This window comes from Ursus americanus, chromosome 10, assembly GCF_024610735.1.
Source record: "Ursus americanus isolate L20-20 chromosome 10, mUrsAme1.1.p, whole genome shotgun sequence".
In the NCBI taxonomy this organism is placed as follows: domain Eukaryota; kingdom Metazoa; phylum Chordata; class Mammalia; order Carnivora; family Ursidae; genus Ursus; species Ursus americanus.
The window spans coordinates 77,651,404-77,672,714 of NC_142136.1; the positions used below are offsets into that span (position 1 = coordinate 77,651,404).

Here is a 21,311-nt window from a genome sequence, read left to right on the forward strand (position 1 = left end):
CAGTTTTATAAGTTTCCTCTACCTAGCAAATACCAAAATTTAGGACTCCATGAAGGAAATAAACTTAGATGGTTTATATTCAGCATAAACCACAGAGTTTGCATAGTTTCGGCACAGAAAATCAGCCTTATCTTTTAGGGTGGTGGGATAGCCGTTTCAGGCCCATTTTGTTAACTCTTTTTCTGCACACAAGTGATTGTTCCATTAATAATTTTTTTATACCTTTCCTATTTTATACTTCTACTTCAAAAGGATTACTTTTCCATCATTTTATTTGCTTCATCACAGCTTTCCATTAAATGGGATTCTTTTAGATTCAGAAGAAATATTTCTTTAATAAAAACAGCTTTGTAATACCGCTTTTGCTTATATAAATAGGAAACACAAGAGTTATCTAGGCATATGTGCTGGTGGTGGAAGTATAAATTGCTCCTTACCTTTCCAGAAAGGCACCCTTAAGCCTTATTATACTGTCAGTGTCAATTGGGTCCAGTTTTAGTTTTATACTTTCTTTTTTGAGAAGTCTTAATTATTTGTGAAGATCAATTTTTTATTATTTCTTAGAGGTCTTCAAAAGAACAAAAAGAATACTTAAACTTTTTTTTTTCCTTATAATTTACCATATGGGTCCATTGGGTCATTTTATAATCTAAGATAATATCAGGTCCTACTCATTTTATTTTTCCTCTATCATAAAACATCTTATTTCATCATTCTAGGAGTTATTTTATCATTATTCTTCAATTCTCAACTATATTAAAAACTAAAATTGAAAAAATCCTGCAAAATGGTATATATCTACTAGGATTATTTAGTAGTGAAATTGTTATCATTACATAATCAGCTTTTAATTCCACACACAAAATGTTGCATCATCTTTTAAGCTGTTTTGTTTTTAGTACTGTATATATAACCCCTGGTTCTCACCATTCTGCCTCTAAAGAGATACTTGAACAAATGAGGAAAAGTCAGTCACAAATATGTTAATCATTATGTACCATTTCAGAAAACATGGAAACTTTAAATGTCCCACCAGTATGTATGGTTAAAAAATTATGGTGCATGCATACATCTGAAATGGTGCCATTTTTTATTGAGTGATACAGGGTGTCTGAAGAAAGCATGGATAGGTGACTCATTTTGTGTAAAATTGTGTATATCTAGCAGAAAGGAAAATCTGAAGAAATGTTTATGAAACATGATCAGAGGTCCCTTCCAAATGATAGGATTTCACAGGACTGACTGACTTACATAAAACTTCCTATGGACAAGTATCAGTATTACAGCCAAACTAATGATTGGTTAATTTGGAGGCAAAGTGAGGAGGAGAAAAACTCTACAGGTAACAACTCCAGATTTAACATTAATGGTTGACCAATTTGATTTGCTTCCTTTCAGTCTTTTTTTCTATGAAATATTTTCCTATGTTTATAAAAGGAGTAAATTAATTGTACTTATACACAGAGTTTGTTAGGTTTTAAAAACTTTTTAGGGGCACCTGGATGGCTCAGTTGGTTAAGCATCCAGTTCTTGATTTCAGTTTAGTTCATGATCTCATGGTTTGGGAGATTGAGCCCTGCATTTGGACTCCAGCTCCAAGCTCAGTGGGGAGTCTGCTTGAGATTCTCTCTCTCCCTCTCTCTCTGCCCCTCCCCTCACTCGCATGCGCTCTTTTTCTCACTTTAATAAATCTTTAAAAAAAGGAAACTTTTTTTTTTAACACCAGAAGGTCAAAGTGAAATAAACAAGACGTGTGAGATAATGGACAAGGGGGATTTTTACAGGGAGTGGTGCATACAGTGAAACCATAAATGTTCACATTTTAGCATATAATCCAACAACAACAACAACAAAACCCGAAAGAGTCCCTTAAGGACTTCTCTTGAACACTACACATGGTCTTTTTGTTTTACATAATATGATGAATGTGGTTGTGACTAACTGATCTTCACTCATTCATGTATCTCTTTAGAAATGAAATTCTATAACAAGGTATAAATATATAACATTTGTTTGTATTGGTCAGGTTTTGTCTCAGAGGGCTCTATTCACCCCCCTGTATTAGTGTGTCTGGTGGCCCATATTCATATGTTGTTGAAAGCTGAAAATTTATAGTTACAAACTCAACATTATTTGAGAGTATAGTAGAGATGTCATTTTATTCTCTAATTTTGTTCACCATTTCCTTGACTTTATAAAATTAATCTTGTCAATTCTTAGTATTTCTGTCATGTTCTGAGTGTGAATGATTTGCTTAGTATGTTTTTCTTCTTGAGTCTCCTCTTCTGATGTTTCTCCTGGGGACTAGTGGCATTCTGGTATTGAGTGTGGGGGGAGAGCTGAGTTTGTCTTTGTTGGCCTCTGCTGAGGTGTAATTCTTATCTGGCCCTATTATTATTCTGATGTTTGGGTCCTGCAATGGGTTCCCGTGGGTAAGTGGTCAGTATAGTACATCTTCTATTTGTCCTTGGGCTTCTTTGGGTCCTCTTAGAAGTACCACATCCTCCCATGGGCTCGGGAACTCTCAGCTGTTTTCTTCTACTTAATTGGGTTGCTTGTGATCTTTGAGGCTGTATTTACTCATTCTTTATCACACTTTCAGTTTTTTAGATGTTGAATATGAGTAATCACCCTTGAAATTGAGGCCTGTAAGGCTCTTCTGTTTTGGGTTTCCACTCAGTTTATCTGAGGTTTCTATAATCCCATTGTGCCCATCACCCCCAAGGTATTCCACACCTGCTTCTTCTCTCAAAAATGTCTTTGCTAGCGGCTGCCTGGGTGGCTCAGTCGGTTGAGCATCTGCCTTTGGCTCAGGTCACAATCCCAGGGGTCTGGGTTTGAGGCCTGCATCAGGCTCCCTTCTCAGTGGGGAGCGTGCTTCTCCCTATGCTATTCATTCCACTTGTGCTCTCTGGCTGTATCTCTCTGTCAAATAAATAAAATAAATCTTTTAAAAAAATACTTACAATGTCTTTACTAGCCCAGGAGTCATTTTTTTTTTAAATAAAGATTTTATTTTTAAGTAACCTCTATACCCAATGTGGGGCACAAACTCAAACCCTGAGATCAAGAATTGCATGTTCCGCCAACTGAGCCAGACAGGGGCCCCCGCAGGAATCATTTTTAATAACCACTTTTTTTTCATTCTCTCCTTTTTTTAAAAGATTTTTTTTATTTGAGAGGGCGAGAGAATGCAGGCAATTAGGGGAGAGGAGCAGAGAGAGGAATAAGCACACTCCATGCTGAGCTTGGAGCCCCTTGTGGGGTTCAATCCCATGACCCTGAGGTCATGACCTGAGCTGAAATCAAGAGTCCAATGCTTAACTGACTGAGCCATCCAGGTGCCCCAGTAATCATTTTTTTTTTTCAAGATTTTATTTATTTGACAGAGAGAGAGACAGCCAGCGAGAGAGGAAACACAAGCAGGGGGAGTAGGAGAGGAAGAAGCAGGCTCCCAGCGGAGGAGCCTGATGTGGGGCTCGATCCCAGTACCCTGGGATCACGCCCTGAGCCGAAGGCAGACGCTTAACGACTGCGCCACCCAGGTGTCCCCCCAGTAATCATTTTTAATAACAGCTTAGGATTTAAAGTCTCTGTTGTTCTCAGGGTCTTCATTTATTTGTAAAGGTAAGCTTTTGGAATCCAGATAACCTCTTCACCTCTTAGCCCTTGTGTTAATGCACAGATTTACTACTGCAATAGATTTACTCTTATTTGCATAGTGAGACACTGATAGCAAGGAAAAAAAAATTTAACTTAGGCAAAGAGATCTTTTATTTTTGGCTAGGCTTACATAGTTCCAAAAAGTAAACGTAATTAACAAAACACAACTACCAGAGGAGGCGCTCTGATATCAGTAGAAGGCACTAACCATAAGAAAGCTTGGTATGGGGGCGCCTGGGTGGCACAGCGGTTAAGCGTCTGCCTTTGGGTCAGGGCGTGATCCCGGCGTTATGGGATCGAGCCCCACATCAGGCTCTTCTGCTATGAGCCTGCTTCTTCCTCTCCCACTCCCCCTGCTTGTGTTCCCTCTCTCACTGGCTGTCTCTGTCTCTGTCGAATAAATAAATAAAAAATCTTTAAAAAAAAAAAAAAAAGCTTGGTATGGATCTTCATGTACAGATGCTGGTTTGATCCTGTCAAATGGATATGCTATACTCTTGAGTGTGACAGTTGGAAGACAGGAGCAGGAAGAACCAAAGCCTCTTCCCCACTGGATTAGGACCCCCAGGGATATTATTACAGATGACATGAAGGTGATTGTGCTGATAGTAATGACAGCAATACCAGCTGTGGTGATGATGATGTCATCACCAGCAGTTTGACAGGATCTATAAATCCTTAGGGTGCTTCTTTCTCATCCAGCTGATCATCTCTGATCCATTCCTTGGACAGGCCACAAAATCTACTTTCACAAAAATGGATCCAGTGCATTCTTTTATCACCAAAAACACACCAGTCCTTGTATTTGCTGATTTGGAAAAACGGTAAAAATACTTTTGCATCGTTTTGGAACTGAGTCCAATCTAAGCTACAAGAAAGAATATTGTTAAAAAACACACATGGGTGGGGGGGGCGCACCTGAGTGTCTCAGTAGGTAAGCGTCTGCCTTTGGCTCAGGTCCTGATCCCAGAGTCCCGGGATCAAGCCCTGCATCGGACTCCCTGCTCAGCAGAGAGTCTGCTTCTCCCTCTGCCCATCACCCCACTCGTGTGCTCTCTCTCTCTTGCCCTCAATAAATAAATAAAAACTTAAAAAAACCCCCACACACTTGGGTACTTTCAGTGGTGGTGGTTTTAAAATCCTGTGCTTGGCTATAAAAGCCTTATAAGCAAAGGTAATGAATAATAGTGAGGAAATTTTAATATCAGCATATCATCTGATACCTATTTCATTTTCCTGTTTTGTCTTCCTCAATGAGCTTTCCCATCCTTTTGTTTTACTTAGGAAAGTAGTAAAGAAGGAGAGTTTACAAGTCATATCTTTCATCACCCACTCTTGTTGCCCCCCACCCCCAACCTCCACCTTGAACGTGTCTGTGTCTTCTGGCTCCCCTCCTTCGCTTTTGCTTGGCTGCTTCGCTGATATATTTTAGATGTTATTTTAGGTTTTATTCTTATTTATTTTTAAGATTTTATTTATTTATTTACCAGAGAGTGCACACAAGCAGGGAGAGGGAGAAGCAGGCTCCTCACTGAGCAGGGAGCCTGATGTGTTTCTTGATCCAGGACCCTGGGATCATGACCTGAGCTGAAGGCAGACGCTTAACACCCTGAGCCACCCAGGCAGGCATCCTTCATTTAGGTTTTAGAAAGATTTTTCTGAATAAGACTTGGTTAGACACAGGGAGGCTGGGAGGTAGGAATTTGAGGTGGTGGGATATGGGGATGATGATTCCACATAAAACATGAATTAGGTACTCATTCTTTTCCGTCATAATTTGTAAACGTTAACTACAGTGATTATGCAGATTCAAAGATGTTAATTTACTCCTCTGTCATCTTGAAGGGGGTATGCTCTAAAAAGCATTCATCTTTGTCTGACTTAGATGTTTATTTGTATCTGATGCAGTAAATGTTTATTGACTCATTTTAAGAGTATATGTAGTAACTTCTGAGACGTTTTTCTCAAGAGAGAAATTTCCCACGTATATATCTTGGAATAATTATAAAGAATTTCTAGGGGGATGTTAATTCCAGACACTGTATTAATTCTTACACTTTTACCTACCCAGGACCCCTCGTCCAGTCATTGTGGAGCCTATGGAGCAGTTTGATGATGAAGATGGCTTGCCGGAGAAGCTAATGCAGAAAACCCAACAATATCATAAGTAAGATTTTATTAATAAAGGCATTTTAGATATGTGCTGTCAAGGGTATTTATTACATCACATCTGTTATCAAGTATTGTTGGATTATAAGGTGTTCTTTTCAGTCATATAACCTGGTTAATAGAATGGCCTGGTCTACATGGAATGTTATTATTCTTTTGTATATGGGTAGAGTGTTAACTTAGAAAAGTTTACTTTTACTTTGGGCAACTAATCTTTGACAAAGCAGGAAAAAACATCCAGTGGAAAAAAGACTGTCTCTTCAATAAATGGTGCTGGGAAAATTGGACAGCTGTAAGCAAAAGAATGACCACTCTCTCACACCATACACAAAGATAAACTCCAAATGGATGAAAGACCTTGATGTGAGACAGGAATCCATCAAAATCCTAGAGGAGAATATAGGCTGCAACCTCTTTGTTATCGGCCACAGCAGCTTTTTTCATGATACATCTCCAAAGGCAAGAGAAAGAAAAGAAAAAATGAACTAGTGGGACTTCATCAAGATAAAAAGCTTCTGCACAGCCAGGGAAACAGTCAAAAAAACTAAGAGGCAGCCCATGGAATGGGAGAAGATATTTGCAAATGACAAATGACACTACAGATAAAAGACTAGTATCCAGGATCTACAAAGAACTTCTCAAACTCAGTACACGGGAAACAAATAATCAAATCAAAAAATGGGCAGAAGATATGAACAGACACTTTTCCAAGGAAGACATACAAATGGCTAACAGACACATGAAAAAATGTTCAACATCATTAGCCATCAGGGAAATTCAGATCAAAACCACATTGAGATACTACCTTATGCCAGTTAGAATGGCAAAAATTGACAAGGCAGGAAATAACAATTGTTGGAGAGGATGTGGAGAAAGGGGATCCCTCTTACACTGTTGGTGGGAATGCAAGTTGGTACAGCCACTGTGGAAAACAGTGTGGAGGTCCCTTAAAAAGTTAAAAATTGAGCTACCCTATGATCCAGCCATTGCACTACTGGGTATTTACCCCAAAGATACAGACGTAGTGAGGAGAAGGGCCATATGCACCCCAATGTTCATAGCAGCATTGTCCACAATAGCTAAATCGTGGAAGGAGCCGAGAAGCCCTTCAACAGATGACTGGATTAAGAAGTTGTGGTCCATATATACAATGGAATATTACTCAGCCATCAGAAAGAACGATTACCCAACATTTGCAGCAACATGGATGGGACTGGAGGAGATTATGCTAAGTGAAATAAGTCAAGCAGAGAAAGACAATTATCATATGGTTTCACTCATTTATGGAACATAAGAAATAGGAAGATTGGTAGGAGAAGGAAGGGAAGAATGAAGGTGGGGTAAACAGAAGGGGGAATGAAGCATGGAAGACTATGGACTCTGGGAAACAAACTGAGGGCTTCAGAGGGGAGGGGAGGTTTGGGGTAAGCCGGTGATGGGTTTTAAGGAGGGCACATACTGCATGGTGCACTGGGTGTTATACGCAAATAATGAATCATGGAACATTACGTCAAAAACTAAGGATATACTGTATGGTGACTAATATAACATAATAAAAAGTTATTATAAAAAAAAGTTTGGCAAAAAAATAAAATGATAAAAGAAAAAAGAAAAGTCTGCTTTTATAACTGGGACAGTGTATGTAGATGGAGACTATAAGTAATTATGTTAGAGAAACAATGTAATCTAGATACTGTGAATATTTCTTTAATTACTATGTTTTAGGTGTACTATAAGTTAAAAGGAGAATTTTGTTGGGGGTAAAGCAGGGGAGTTATTTAGTGTAAGCCGAGGGGGTAAGCACTCTTCTTAATGGTAAAAAAGAAAAGTAGCCTATTTTTAGAATGTGTATTATTATTTTACCAGTTGCTTTTTGCTCAGTGTTCTAGAAATATTTTTACGTAAATTGCTTGTATGAATAGAATATATTGTGTTGTTTTTATCCAGTCGTTCATTATAATAAATAAAACTAAAATATTTGCATGCATGAATTCAACAAATACTAGAGTGCTTTTGTGTTAGGCACTGTTCCACGTGCTGTCAGTTCCACTTTGAACTGTTTTTGCCTTCCCCGTGCTTTAATTTCTGGTGGTAGAGTTATACAAGAAATAAGGAACCAAAAACTGTAAAACATATTAAATTGTGAGAATTACTATTTAAAAAACTCACTAACGTAAGGTGTAAAGACTTAGAGCAAAGTGTATGCATGTTTAATGTTGATTAATACTGGCAAATGGTTTTCCAGAAATATACCAATTTACATTCCTTGGTGTATGTATAAAGGTGTTTTTCTTCATCGTGACGAAAAGATGGATGTATGATTTTAAGATTTGAGAGCTGATGTTCAAAATGATATTTTATGGATGTTATTTTAATTACTGTTCTTTTAGTGCAGTTGAATGTTTTTCTTTTGTAGTTGATTGAAATGAGAAATATGAATGCTTTGTTATATGCCTGGTGCAGGAGATATATCAGTAAACAAAATAGGCCAGAAATTCATGCTATATGTGGGAGTGGTAAGGAGGATAAACAATAAAATTAGTAAAACAAATACAGCAGAAAGACAGGGGAGAGTGGGTGCTGTGGAGCAGAGTAGGTGCTGCTTTGTGCAGGTGGTTGGGGAAGCCTACTGGAGATGGTGACATTTGATTAACATCTTGAAGGAGTGGGGAGGAAGAAGGTAGCTAGGATCAGAAGTGGGATGGAATAGAAAGAATAATGATCTCGGCAGAGGAAATAGTAACTATAAAGGCCTTGAGGGAGGACTCTGGCAAGTTCTAAGAACAATAGAGAGGCCAGTTTAGCTGGAGCATAGTGAGGAAGGAGGGGAAATAGTAGGGAGGAGGTAGAGATAGGACCTTGGGAGGAGTGCAGAAAGGAAGGAGCCAGAGTGTAGTGACTTAATCCTAAATTTAATAGTAGCGTTTTTGGTTACTGTTTTAAGAAGAGATTTGTAAAGAACCAAGGGTGGAAACGGGGGTGGGGGGAATAGTAAAGTAGGAGCCTGCTGAAATGGAGGTCACAGTGGTGATGGGGAGAAGTGGCCAGATTCTGGATATAGTTTGAAAATAGACTTTGGATTTTGCTGATGGATATGGGAGAAAGAGAGTTAAAAGCATGATTACATGGTTTTTGGCTGAAGTAATTGGAAATGTGGAAATTGCTAATGACTGATTTGGAGAATCTTGGAGGAGCAGTTTTGAGGAAGTTCAGGAACCTTGTTTTGGACATGTTAGGTTTGAGATGGTTTCCAGCACCCAAGTGGAGATGTCAAGTAAATAGTTGGATTTGCATCTGGAATTTAGATGAGTTTTCTGAGCTACAGTTACCACATGTGATAGATAACTATGTCAAAGGATTGAGCCCTGGAATACTCCAGTATATAGAAGTTGGGAAGCATAGGAGGAGTTAGCAAAGACAAGAGCCAGGAGTAGTCATTGCTATAGGGGGGTCAACTGGCAGTGTGTCCTGGAAGCAAGGGAAGAAAGTATTTTAGGGGAGAAGGATCAGTTGTATAATCAGTTGTAATTCAGAAGCATTTTAATTTCTTATACAACACTGTTTTTCAAAGACTAACTATGATTTCCTAGTCACTTGACTTTGGTTATAGTTTACCATTACAAATTTGAACTAGAGCATCCTTTTGGATTCAAGAATTAGAGAACTGGAATTATAAGGGTATTACAAAAAGTAGAATTTATATGCATTTAGGAATATTTATTTATATAATGATTTAATTACCCAGCAAACCTTACAAGATCTCATTATTTTTCTAGTTTTGCTGCCTAAGCAAAATGATTCAAATTTAGTTCTAACTCCTGAACTCCATTTTGTTTCAATAGTGTTTCCCTTGGAGAAAATGAAGATTTTTTAATATTTGTGATTATAGTCAAAGTCTGATTTAGGAACTACTGACTAATAATTCTTTCAGAAAAATTAGTAGGTGGTTGATCCCCCCCCCAATTCCTTTCTCTTTTCCAGTCAATATTTTAAAAAGAAAAAGTCCAAGTCTGATATTTAGATACAGAATACCAGATCATGGTTACCTTTGATTTTCCTTATGTGCCTCTGAAAATCTTTAAAGCTGTTTCTTGTTACTACATCTTTTCTTCTGTGACAACCTCCCCTTTTATCTCCCAGATTTGTCTCACCTATCTATCTTCCCCTCCCCACCCTAAAATAAAAGTTAAAATTTAGGATTGCAAGGCATCTATACTTTCATTGGTGGCGTAGGCATTATGTTTTTACTAATATTTTTTAATAGAAACTATGATAGGCAAGAATAATTAAAAAAATTCTTTGAATTTCAGGTACATTCATAGATCCTTATTTTTTTAAAAAAATTTTGTTCATTTGTTTGCTGATCTTTTATTCATTTAAGAAATAAATGTTAAATGTACATGATGTATCAGATACTGTGCTAGGTTCTTGAGGTACAGTAATTAACAGACATATTTATAAGTGAGGCTTTTATTTTTTGGCATAGCCAATTAACTTAGCACATAGCACTCAATAAACTATCTGCTTTTATTTCTATCCCTAAAAGTTACTACTTTTAGAAAAAAAATTGGTTCTAGACAATTAATTTAGACAATTAATATTTGATTCTAGACAATATTTGATTCATGTGTTGCAGATTGCCTTATGTAAAATTGTTTGTTGAGTGAAAACCAGAAAGGCCTTACTGAAAGTGATAATTAGGGGAGTGCCACTTGTAGTATCAGATTGCTTAGGTTCGAGTCGTGGTTCTGTTCTTACTAACTGACATCCTTGGGCAGTTTCTTAAACTTAGGGTTGTTAAAACATGTATTACAGTATTGCCATGAGGTAAATCATGCAGAATACTTACTTGCCTGACACAGTGCCGTGAACATTGTAACTGCTTAGTAAATGGTAGTCCTTATAATTCTTATCTGTTGTTTTGACTTTTAAACATACCTTTCTGTATGTTTTCAAATGTAAACTTAGGGAAAGAGAACAGCCGCCACGTTTTGCTCAACCTGGGACATTTGAATTTGAGTATGCATCTCGATGGAAGGCCCTTGACGAAATGGAAAAGCAGCAGCGTGAGCAGGTTGATAGAAACATCAGAGAAGCCAAAGAGAAACTGGAAGCAGAAATGGAAGCAGCTAGGCACGAACATCAGTTAATGTTAATGAGGCAAGGTAAAAATGGGTTTTCATATAGATATGGTATGATTTTTTTTTTCTTCAGGCTAGTTTATATTTCCCAGTGATACCTGTTATTATTTAAGTTGCCAGTTAGGAGTTTTGAGATAGTTGGAACTCTCACTGTGTTAGGAACAAAAATCTCCCTTTTCCAAGAGAACTTCCTTAAAAAAAATAAAAAGCAAAAATACCTTATTAAAATAAGTTTTTGGGCACCTGGGTTGCTCAGTTGGTTAAGTGTCTGACTCTTGATCTCAACTCAGGTCTTGATCTCAGGGTTGTGAGTTCAAGCCCCTCAGTGAAAAGACAAAAAAGGGCTCCTGGGCTGCTCAGTTGGTTAAGCATCTGCCTTTGGTCAGGTAATGATCCCAGGATCCTGGGATCAAGTCCTGCATTGGGCTCCCTGCTCAGCAGGGAGACTGCTTCTCCCCCTCCCTCTGCCTGCTGCACCCCCTGATTGTACCTTCTCTGTCTCTGTCAAATAAATAAAATCTTAAAAAAAAAAAAAGTTTTACCTACATACATAGTATTGTTGAAGGTTATTAAGGTTGTTAAATTTTGCCTGTAACAAATACTTGATTCTGCTGGCAAAAAGAGAAACACAGTGGATAATTCTTGGTGTGTAGATTTGGCATAAAGTCACATACCAAATTTTGTTTTGGTGTGTACCTGACACTAATATAACATTGTATGTTAACTAACTGGAATTAAAACAAAAACTTTTAAAAAAAGATTTTGTTTATTGGAAAAAAGAATTATGAAAAATGCTGGCTATTTAAGATTGTACTGTGTGTCAAAAGATTACAGATGGATATTCTTTGGCGGGGTGAGAAAGATTCACGTGTGCTGAGAGATATGGGGATTCATGAAGATTGAATTCTTTGTAGTTGGCAAGAATATTTTAAATGTTTGAGACAGAGCTAACTGAACTTTTAAGAGCAGTCCTAATGGGTGATCATTTATTCTCATAATCACTGGTCAAATACCTAACATGAGAAGCTGCTTAAATATATCTAGAAGCTCATTTCTCCCCTGTCCTCTTGCTGGGTTTCTTTTTATGCCTGTCTTTCTTTATTGTTTCTCTCTTCCCTTTTCTGTTCTTTAATTCTCTAAATGATTTCTTCTGGTTATTCCTTTCACTCATTTTTTCAACTATCCATAATAGTTTTGTATTTCTTAAGCATTTGATTGCTTTCTATTTTACTGTTAATTTTTTTTCTTTTTTTAATTTAGTGTTTCAGTAAACATTTACCTACCTTCTCTTGGCTACCCTCAGAGATCAAGGCACCAGGATGCTAACCTAGATTTCTTCAGTAGCCGCCTTACTGGATTGTTATTTAATCCTGGTCTCCTCTAAACTATATTTTATACTAGAGCCAGTATTTCTTTAAAAGGTGAAAAATATTATCATCATTCATCTTTAAATCCTTTTGATAGATTCTTGGTTCCTAAAAGTCTGGGTTGGTTTGTTTATTTTTTTCTGTTCAGTAAATGTTTGTTGAACATTTATGACCAAGTCACTAAATAACTGTGCTGAAACTAAGTTAAAAAAACAAAATCCAGCTCAGCAACTGTAGAAACTAGTCAGACATTTCTGGTTTCATTTGAACGCTAAACTTAGCAGTTCTGTAAGTTCACTCTTCTAAGAAAATTGAACTCATTTATATTATATAATATGTTTAAAGATAAACATAAAATATGTTAAAGATAAACTAAGTCTCCTATCTAACAGAAAATTTTAAATTGTTTTATAAGATAAGGTACAGAATCATTGGCTGCTTAGAGATGGAAGAGAGATCTTCAAGGTTATCTAGTCCGGTGGTTTTGTGGTCTTAAAATTTGGTTGCATATAAGAATCAACTTGGAAATTTTTAAAAATTTGATTTCCTGGGCCCCATGATTACTCTAGTACCTCTGTCCAATAAGGATTGTTTTCCGCTCATAGCCTTCTGGGTACTTTGCCACTATCTACAGTCATGCCATAGTTAGGACATAACATTGATTAAATATGGAAGCATTTGTACTACAAGATATTTGTTGCTGATGATGACAAACAATATTGTAACAGTCATTACTTCACATATTTTTTAATGTCAGTTGTAGAAGACACTGAGGTATTTGAGGATATAGTGATGACAAAGAACAATATTTTCTTTTGGCCTCATAAAGCTCTTCTGAGCTCTTAGAAGCTTTGCCTCATCCCTGAAGCTTGACTTTTGAAGCAGAGTAATTTTGCAAAGTTATTTCCCATAAGCTTTTTTTTTTCATTGCTTTTTGTGTGTTTGTTTATAACTCCTGTTAACAATATTTTGGTTTATAATATTAGAAAGGCACATTGTTTAGTGTAGCCTACTCCTTCTGGGTTTACTTCTGCTGAAGTACATCTTGTATTTATTTCGGCAAAGGTCTGAAGGTGATAAATTTGTTTTAGTGTTTGTGCAAATTTTTTTTTAATTTACAATTTTCTTTTGTTCTACAATTTTATATTTCATACAGCATTTCTAAGGGTTTTTTCAGGTCGAGGAGGGACTTTAGGTAATCTTTGTTCTGGGGCTGTGCAGAAACAGAAGCAGCTCTTTAGTTGACCTATCATGGAAATAGAAAACTCCTATAGTACAGAAAAAGTGTCTCCTTCCCTGCCCCACCTTCTGCTTTCTTGTAGGAATCACAGTTTCTTCTGTATTACAACAGTTATTTTTGTATATCCCTTAATGAAAAGAAAACTTGAATATGTCAGTAGATATGTATGTGTATTTATTTAAAACCAAAAAGTCCCCTATTTATTTTTTTCTATTTTACTTTCTACAGAAGGTCTGCCTCAGTTTTTAAATGGCTGCATGATACTCTGTTAAATTGATGTAATTAGTTTGGCTCATCCTCTGTTGATTGATATCTAGTTCTTTTTCCAGTTAGTAAAAGCAATGCTTCTTTTTTTTTTTTAGATTATTTATTTATTTATTTATTTATTTATTTATTTATTTATTTATTTATTTATTTATTTATTTGACAGAGATAGAGACAGCCAGCGAGAGAGGGGACACAAGCAGGGGGAGTGGGAGAGGAAGAAGCAGGCTTATAGCGGAGGAGCCTGATGTGGGGCTCGATCCCCGAACGCCGGGATCACGCCCTGAGCTGAAGGCAGACGCTTAACCGCTGTGCCACCCAGGCGCCCCATTAAAAGCATTGCTTCAACGAATGTTTATGTATATACCTTAACAAAATTTTGTAAATCTTAATTCTTCCTGGATACACCAATATGTTTTAATAATTATACTTTTGTACTTTGCTGATGTTTATTTAATCCTTTCTAGATCCAAATTCCATTATGCTGTTACAGGTTATTTTTTTCCTTCTCTCTCTGTTTTTGATCATCAGCATGGGAGGCAGTTCCTGAATTTTGTTCATGGTTATTTTTGTATTATCTTTGTTCCTATAGTTATAAACTTTAAATAGGTGAGATTTAACTCTACCGTGCATTTTGTTATTACTCTTTCCTCTTCCACCACTGGAATTTTATGATTATATTATCACTGTTTATGTATGCCTTCGTACTGATAAATCAAGTAGTGGAAGTAAATTGCCTTTAAATATCTTTTGATCCTGATTACTGAAGGGCAAAAAAACCCCAAGGAAATAGGCATAATTTATTCCTCCTTCATTCTCTTTTCCTCTCAACTTTTATTTTGCACCTGATTTGTCTACATTTATGACATTAACTTAACTTTTTTCTTTTTTAGTATAAAAGCTGGTTTTGTTTATTTTTCTGGTGTTGCAGAACATTGAAGTTTTACTCTCTTAGTAGTAGTTTTCAATTATATAATACAGTGTTATCAACTATAGTCACTACATTGTATGTTGACTCCTTAGGCCGTATTATTATAGGTGAGAGTTTTTACCCTTTTACCAACCTCTCACTATTTTCCCCACTTCCCAGCCCCTGACAGTCACTTTCTACTTCCTTGTTTCTGAGTTTTGAGTTTTTTAGACTCCACATATAAGTTCTATGTAGTATTTGTCTTTCCTTGGCATATTTCACTGAACTTTAATGCCCTCGGGGTTCATCCATGTTCTTGGAAATGTAGGGTTTCATTTTCTTGTGGCTGAATAAAATTCTATTGTGTGTGTGTGTGTGCGTGTGTGTGTCTGTATATTATGTGTATGAGTGTGTATAAACATGTATGTTGTACATATACATATATATGTACGTATACATACCCCATCTTTATCCATTCACTCATTGATGGACACTTAAGTTGTTTCCATACTTCACTGTTGTGGATAATCCTGGAATGAGCATGGATAATCCTGGAGTGAATCCTGGAGTGAACATATTTAATATTATGTTTTCATTTCATATTAATGTTCTTTAATGGTAATCCTCACATGTTTAAATGTTAACCCTATTTTAAATAGATGAGTTACTACTTTTCTGTTTGTTTGATTGATGTTTATCCTCATGATTTAAGGAAGGGTTCATAAAAACATTACTTGCATTCTTGTGTCTTCTAAAATATTATCTGTGATCCTTATATTTTAAACTGGTGCTTGAAATTCTTGCATCTTTTTCTCCCTTCTTAAGTACTTGATAGATGTTTCATTGTCTTCTAGCATTGAATGTTTCTGTGGGGAAGTCTGAGGTAAGCCTGACTTGATCTGGATTCTTTCTTCTTAAGTCAAGTCCAGTAACTTAACCAGGATGTGTGCGTGTGTGTGTGTGTGTGTGTGTGTGTGTGTGTGTGTGTCCCCGTCCCCCCCCCCACCGCCCCAAACAGTTTGTTAAGATAAAATTTATTTTTTTCTTTTTAAGTAAGCTCCACACCCAGAATGGAGCCCAATACAGGGCCTGAACTCACAACCCCAAGATCAAGACTTGAGCCAAGATCAGGAGTCAGATGCTTTACTGACTGAGCCACCCAGGCACCCCTTGTTAAGAGAAATTTTAAACATAATGTTGAAGGAATTTTAGGGTGTTCACTACTTAGATTCCCTAACATTTTACTGTACTTTATTATTATATTTTTCCATCTTTTCATTCTTGTGTTTAAGATACATTTTGTTATAACAGTATAGTGTTTCAGCTTTTCTTTGGGACTAAATATACCCTTAAAATCTGTAGATTCAGTGCTTTTATTTCTGGAAAATAGACTGTTAGATCAGAGAGTATACATTCAGTTTTCATGACTCGAAGGATATTAAACTGAGAAAACACAGTCCAGATCAAACTTTAAATTTGTCTGTATTCCCCTTTATTCCCTTATATTCACATATATTTGTTATCTTGAAATTATAGATATAATTTTATGTTCTTTGTCATTAAATTTGGAAAGCATTTTCAAATGTTTTTTGGTCTAGTAATAAGTAGTGCTGCAGCTGATGCCTTTATACGCATGGGTGGATGCCTTTGGATTATTTTTTAAAGAAAAATCCCAGTGACTGTGATTTACTGGATCAAAGGTTGAAAACACTCCAGTTATATGTGTGTGTGTGTGTATTTTTTTTTTTTATAATTTATTCCCCCAGAAGGATATTACTATGGCAGTGTACGAATATGTAAGCTTTGTTGAAATTTCAGGAACTTCAGATATTAGCAACTTAAATAATTTAGTAAATGTAAAATGGTAGTTTTGCTTTAAGTTGATGGTGCTCTTACTTAAATTGGATTATGTATTTATCTGATAACTTTATTGTTGGATTCTTTGAGCTAATTATTATGCCAGTGTTAATAGATAAGGAAGTACTATCTGAGAGGTTAAAGGAGTTTTCTCAACTGGCACAGCTTAAAGGGAGAAAATCTAGTTGTCAGAAAATAAATGTGTTTTTTTCTTCTTTTTTGTGGAAGAAAATGTAATGCATATTTTTACATTATTATGTATGATAATTTGTCCCTGATTTAAGAGCAGCTGATCTGTAAAACCATGACAAAATTTTTACAGGATATACTGGATAGACTTTCTTGGGGAATTAATGATTGTAGTACACTTTCCACATTTTGGCTTATGGAAGCATTTCCCCTTAGGAATATAAGTAGATTGTATATTTTTAGTGTCTACTAGGTTTCTCCAGCTAAAGCAATTATCTGATTGTTTTATGGTTCTCAATTTTTGTATAGTGGAGTAAACTAGGGTGCTTCAAAAAAAATACTGATGTCTACATCCCAAGAGATTTTGATTTAATTGATCTGGTTAAAAGGTACTTAGGTGTTCTAATGAGCAGTTAAGGTTGACAGCTAATGGTCTCCATGTTTGAAATCATTGTAGTAATTTTTGATGGTTTTTAAGGTAGCTGAGTGGTTTTAGGCATTTTGTTGGAATTCCCTGGTCACTACCTTACCCTAGCCGGATGGTTATAATACGTTTATTATCTGTCTGAATCTTTTTCTTTGACATAAGTAATACATAATTCAGTCTGTTTTCAGTCACTAAAATGGGGAAGATAATATTTACCTTGTTAGGGTTATGATGCCTGCTTTGTTATGGTTATATTATTAGGGTTATTGGCACATAGAATAACTGTAACTGTTAGTATTTTGTTATATAAGTTCTTGATATAGTGATTTATTAAGAAATATTCAGTTGAGGTGATTTATATTCACATTAGAAATTTCAGATAAAGTGATGAGAGAAGGGGGAAGTAGAAGAACCAATAATTGTGCCATCCAGAGTATTTTAGTATTTTTTAATCCATGCTTATATGCACATATAATTTGGTAGGATATTAAAAAGATTTTTAGTACATGGGCAAAACAAATTTACTTTTTCTAATCTTATACTACTCTGGAACCCCCCTGTTCTTGATGATGGGGCAAGGATTGGTGACTGTGGGAATGCTCATCTTGTTTAAAATAATCTTGTTAGTATCAGAATTCACCCCTTTCCCCCCCTACAAGAATTCTCTCTTTGCCTTTTTGTAAGAAGTTGACTTTGTGTGGGAGGAATCTTAAGCTAATTGTACTGGGAGGAATATTGTTTGGAAGTTAAACAGTATCCTATTATTCTTAATGTTTGTTCTGGTTCTTATGTGCCCTCTGCTCATGTCTCCCAAGGCATATTTTTGGGCTTTACATTTGTGGCTGAAAAAATTTCAAATTTGAAAGAATGTATATGAAAATATAGCTATCATTTATTTTGTTTTTAATATGTTCCAGGCCTTACATTAAAACAATTGCTACCCGTTTAAATTTCTTAACATGAGGATAAATTTTATTATTCTTTTCATACATACAAAGAAACGGGTCCAGAAAAGATACTAATTTGATTAATTACACAGCTTATAATCTTTCATTATAAAATGATATAATAGACAAAGAGGCTAGGTGCACGAGTATGAATAAGTTACTAAATATATTGCCAGCAGTAGAGAATCTATATGATTATAGATTTAAAAAATACAGAAAGGGAAGGTAAAAATATTAATGTGCAATCACTATTTTATAGATCTCATGAGGCGTCAAGAAGAACTCAGACGCTTGGAAGAACTCAGAAACCAAGAGTTACAAAAACGGAAGCAAATACAACTGAGGTAAAAGAACATCATTGTAATATATATGTGAATATATATAGTTTTCATTGTGTTTTTAATAAAATTCCCTACTGCCTATTATAAACAGGTTGTACAAGTTGGAAAATACAGGAGAAAATAACAAAATTGTCTTTTTTTTTTTTTTCTGTACTTTGGGAATTACTCTACAGATTAGCATAATTCTTTGGTATTATGATTTTTTTTAAAGCTGATTATGGACACTTTGCATTCACAGAACTTACATAAGGGTCTTAGGTATTACATGTAACTTGTAAGAATGCACTGTGATTTACTGGATCATTTTTCTAGAGATGGACATATTTGAACTGTTATTAGTTTTAATTTTCCCATGTGTGTAACATTACTGTGAATGCTTTTATACATTTTTGTGCTTCTGATAATTCTCTTAAAAAAGATTTGTGGAAGTGGAATACATGATAAAGGGGGGGTATAGGTATTTAAAATCTCAGTATAAAATAGACAACTGTGATGGTCAACTTAAAATCTTCTAGGTTAAATAAGGACTTTGGGGAGTAATTGATTCAAGATACATAAATAAAAATTAACGGCTTTTCTTGAACTAACAATATTTAATTGTGAAATCTAATGAGATAAATGTTACAAGTTGTTAAAAATCATAATAATTAGGAAATGTTATGAACAAAGCTATGGTAGATTAAAGCAAACAAATTTTTTTACTTAAAGTTCTTAAAATTAATTTTAGAGAGAGAAAAAGAGCCAAGTGTGCGGTGGAGGGTCATAGGGAGAGAAGGAATCTCAGGCTCCCCGCTGAGTGTGGAGTGTGCCATGGGGCTGAATCTCAGGACCTTGAGGTCATGACCTGAGCTAAAACCAAGAGTTGGATGCTTAACTAACTGCTCCACCCAGGTGCCCCAAAGTTTTGTTTTTAATTTTTTTAAGATTTTATTTATTCATTTGAGACAGAGAGAGCATGAGCAGGGAGAGAGGGAGAGGGAGAAGCAGACACCCGCTGAGCCAGGGGCCCTGCTTAACCATCTGAGCCACCCAGGCGTTCCTCAGAGTTTTTTTTTTTAAAGTGTTATAAAAGTAGGGGCGCCTGGGGGGCGCAGTCGTTAAGCGTCTGCCTTCCGCTCAGGGCGTGATCCCGGCTCAGGGCGTGATCCCCGCTCAGGGCGTGATCCCGGCGTTCTGGGATTGAGCCCCACATCAGGCTCCTCCGCTGTGAGCCTGCTTCTTCCTCTCCCACTCCCCCTGCTTGTGTTCCCTCTCTCGCTGGCTGTCTCTCTCTGTCGAATAAATAAATAAAATCTTTAAAAAAAAACCAAACTGTAAGGGTGGAGCCCAGCACCTGAGCTTAATCTTCCAGGTGATTGGTATGCATCATAAAGTTTGAGAACCACCATTACATAAAATTCCCTATATGATCTCCTTACACAAGGGACCTTTTCCCAATTTCTTTGTCATTGTTTCTTTCCTTTTTATGTAAGTATGTTAAAGTCTGTTTTACTTGTACAAAGAAAAGGAAACCTTCTCTCCCAAATATAAAACTGACTCCATATTTCCTTTGTATTTATACTTGACAGCTAGGCTTTTAGAATTAGTACTCTGCTCTTTACTTGCCGAAAGTAAATAATTTAAGCAAACAATGTGGGAGAACCCCTAAGATGGCATTAAAAAACCCATATAAATAAATGGCTAGCTCAGTCAGTAGAGCATGCAACTAGATCTTGGGGTTGTCAGTTCGAGCCCCACATTGGGTGTAGAGATTACTTAAAAATAAAGTCCTTAAAAAACAAACAAATGAACGTAATTGCGTTGCAAGTGAATAACATTAACACTCTGAAAGGGGATGGGGAAGAAAGTAAGGAACCTAAATAACTGGAAAACACTATCTTGACACTATAGGCCAATTACAAGAAAAGCAAGATATTTTGTAATCTAGTTAATGTGTTTCTCACAGGGATATGGGTTAGTTCTGAAACTACTTTTTGTATGTACTTTTTCCCCACTTTGATCAGGTCTTCAATGAAAAGAATGTATATACTTTTTTGAGTGAACAAGTTAGTAAATATACATAATGAAACGCAGGTTTCTTGTTGGAGAAAGAAAAAAAAGAAAGGCTAAAACTAAAATGAATCCTGTGGTGTTGAATTGGAATTAGGGGTATCAGTAGAACTCAGTGGTATTTAAGTTAGAGAAGTATAGATGTGTGTATATATGTGGGTTCACATACATAGATAATTTCATAACTCCTGTCTACCTAGAAGCAGTGATGAGATATCTCAGTAACCATGACCTCATATATAGGGCCCCAATTCTTGTTTCAAACACCATTCTCTAATAAAAGGAACCAGGGCTTTGTGGAGACGTGGTTGATTCCTGGACTAAAAAGTCCAGGATGAGCCTGGAATGTTGTGCCAAGAAATAAGAAAGTACAGGTGTTGTACCTCTGATACCCTGTAGGTTCGGTACCAGACCACTGGAGTAAAGCAAATATCGCAGTAAGGTGTATCAAATGAATTTTTTGGCTTCCCAGTGCATATAAAAGTTATGTTTACACTATATTATAGTGTAACAAGTGTGCAAGAGCATTATGTCTAAAAAAAATGTACAGACGTTAATGAAAAAAATACTTATTGATAAAAAGTGCTAGCCATCATCTGAGCTTCCAGTGAGTTGTAATCTTTTTGTTGGTGGATGGTCTTCCCTTGATGTTGATGGCTGCTGACTGATCAGGGTGGTGGTTGCTGAAGTTGGAAAGGCTGTGGCAGTTTTCGACTCTCTTTCACAAACAATTTCTCTGTAGCGTAC

The 21,311-nt window shown here is 36.2% G+C and overlaps 1 protein-coding gene across 2 annotated transcripts in view; it reads left to right on the forward strand.

The window, feature by feature from the left end:
• PSPC1 (paraspeckle component 1) overlaps positions 1–21,311 on the forward strand; it is a 92,853-nt gene that overhangs the window by 18,527 nt on the left and 53,015 nt on the right. For both annotated transcript variants that reach the window (XM_087865245.1, XM_045797148.2), the window contains exons 3-5: positions 5,735–5,830; positions 10,801–10,997; positions 18,434–18,518. In XM_087865245.1, coding sequence (XP_087721371.1) covers positions 5,735–5,830; positions 10,801–10,997; positions 18,434–18,518 — 378 coding nt within the window. The remainder of the gene's footprint in view (positions 1–5,734; positions 5,831–10,800; positions 10,998–18,433; positions 18,519–21,311) is intronic.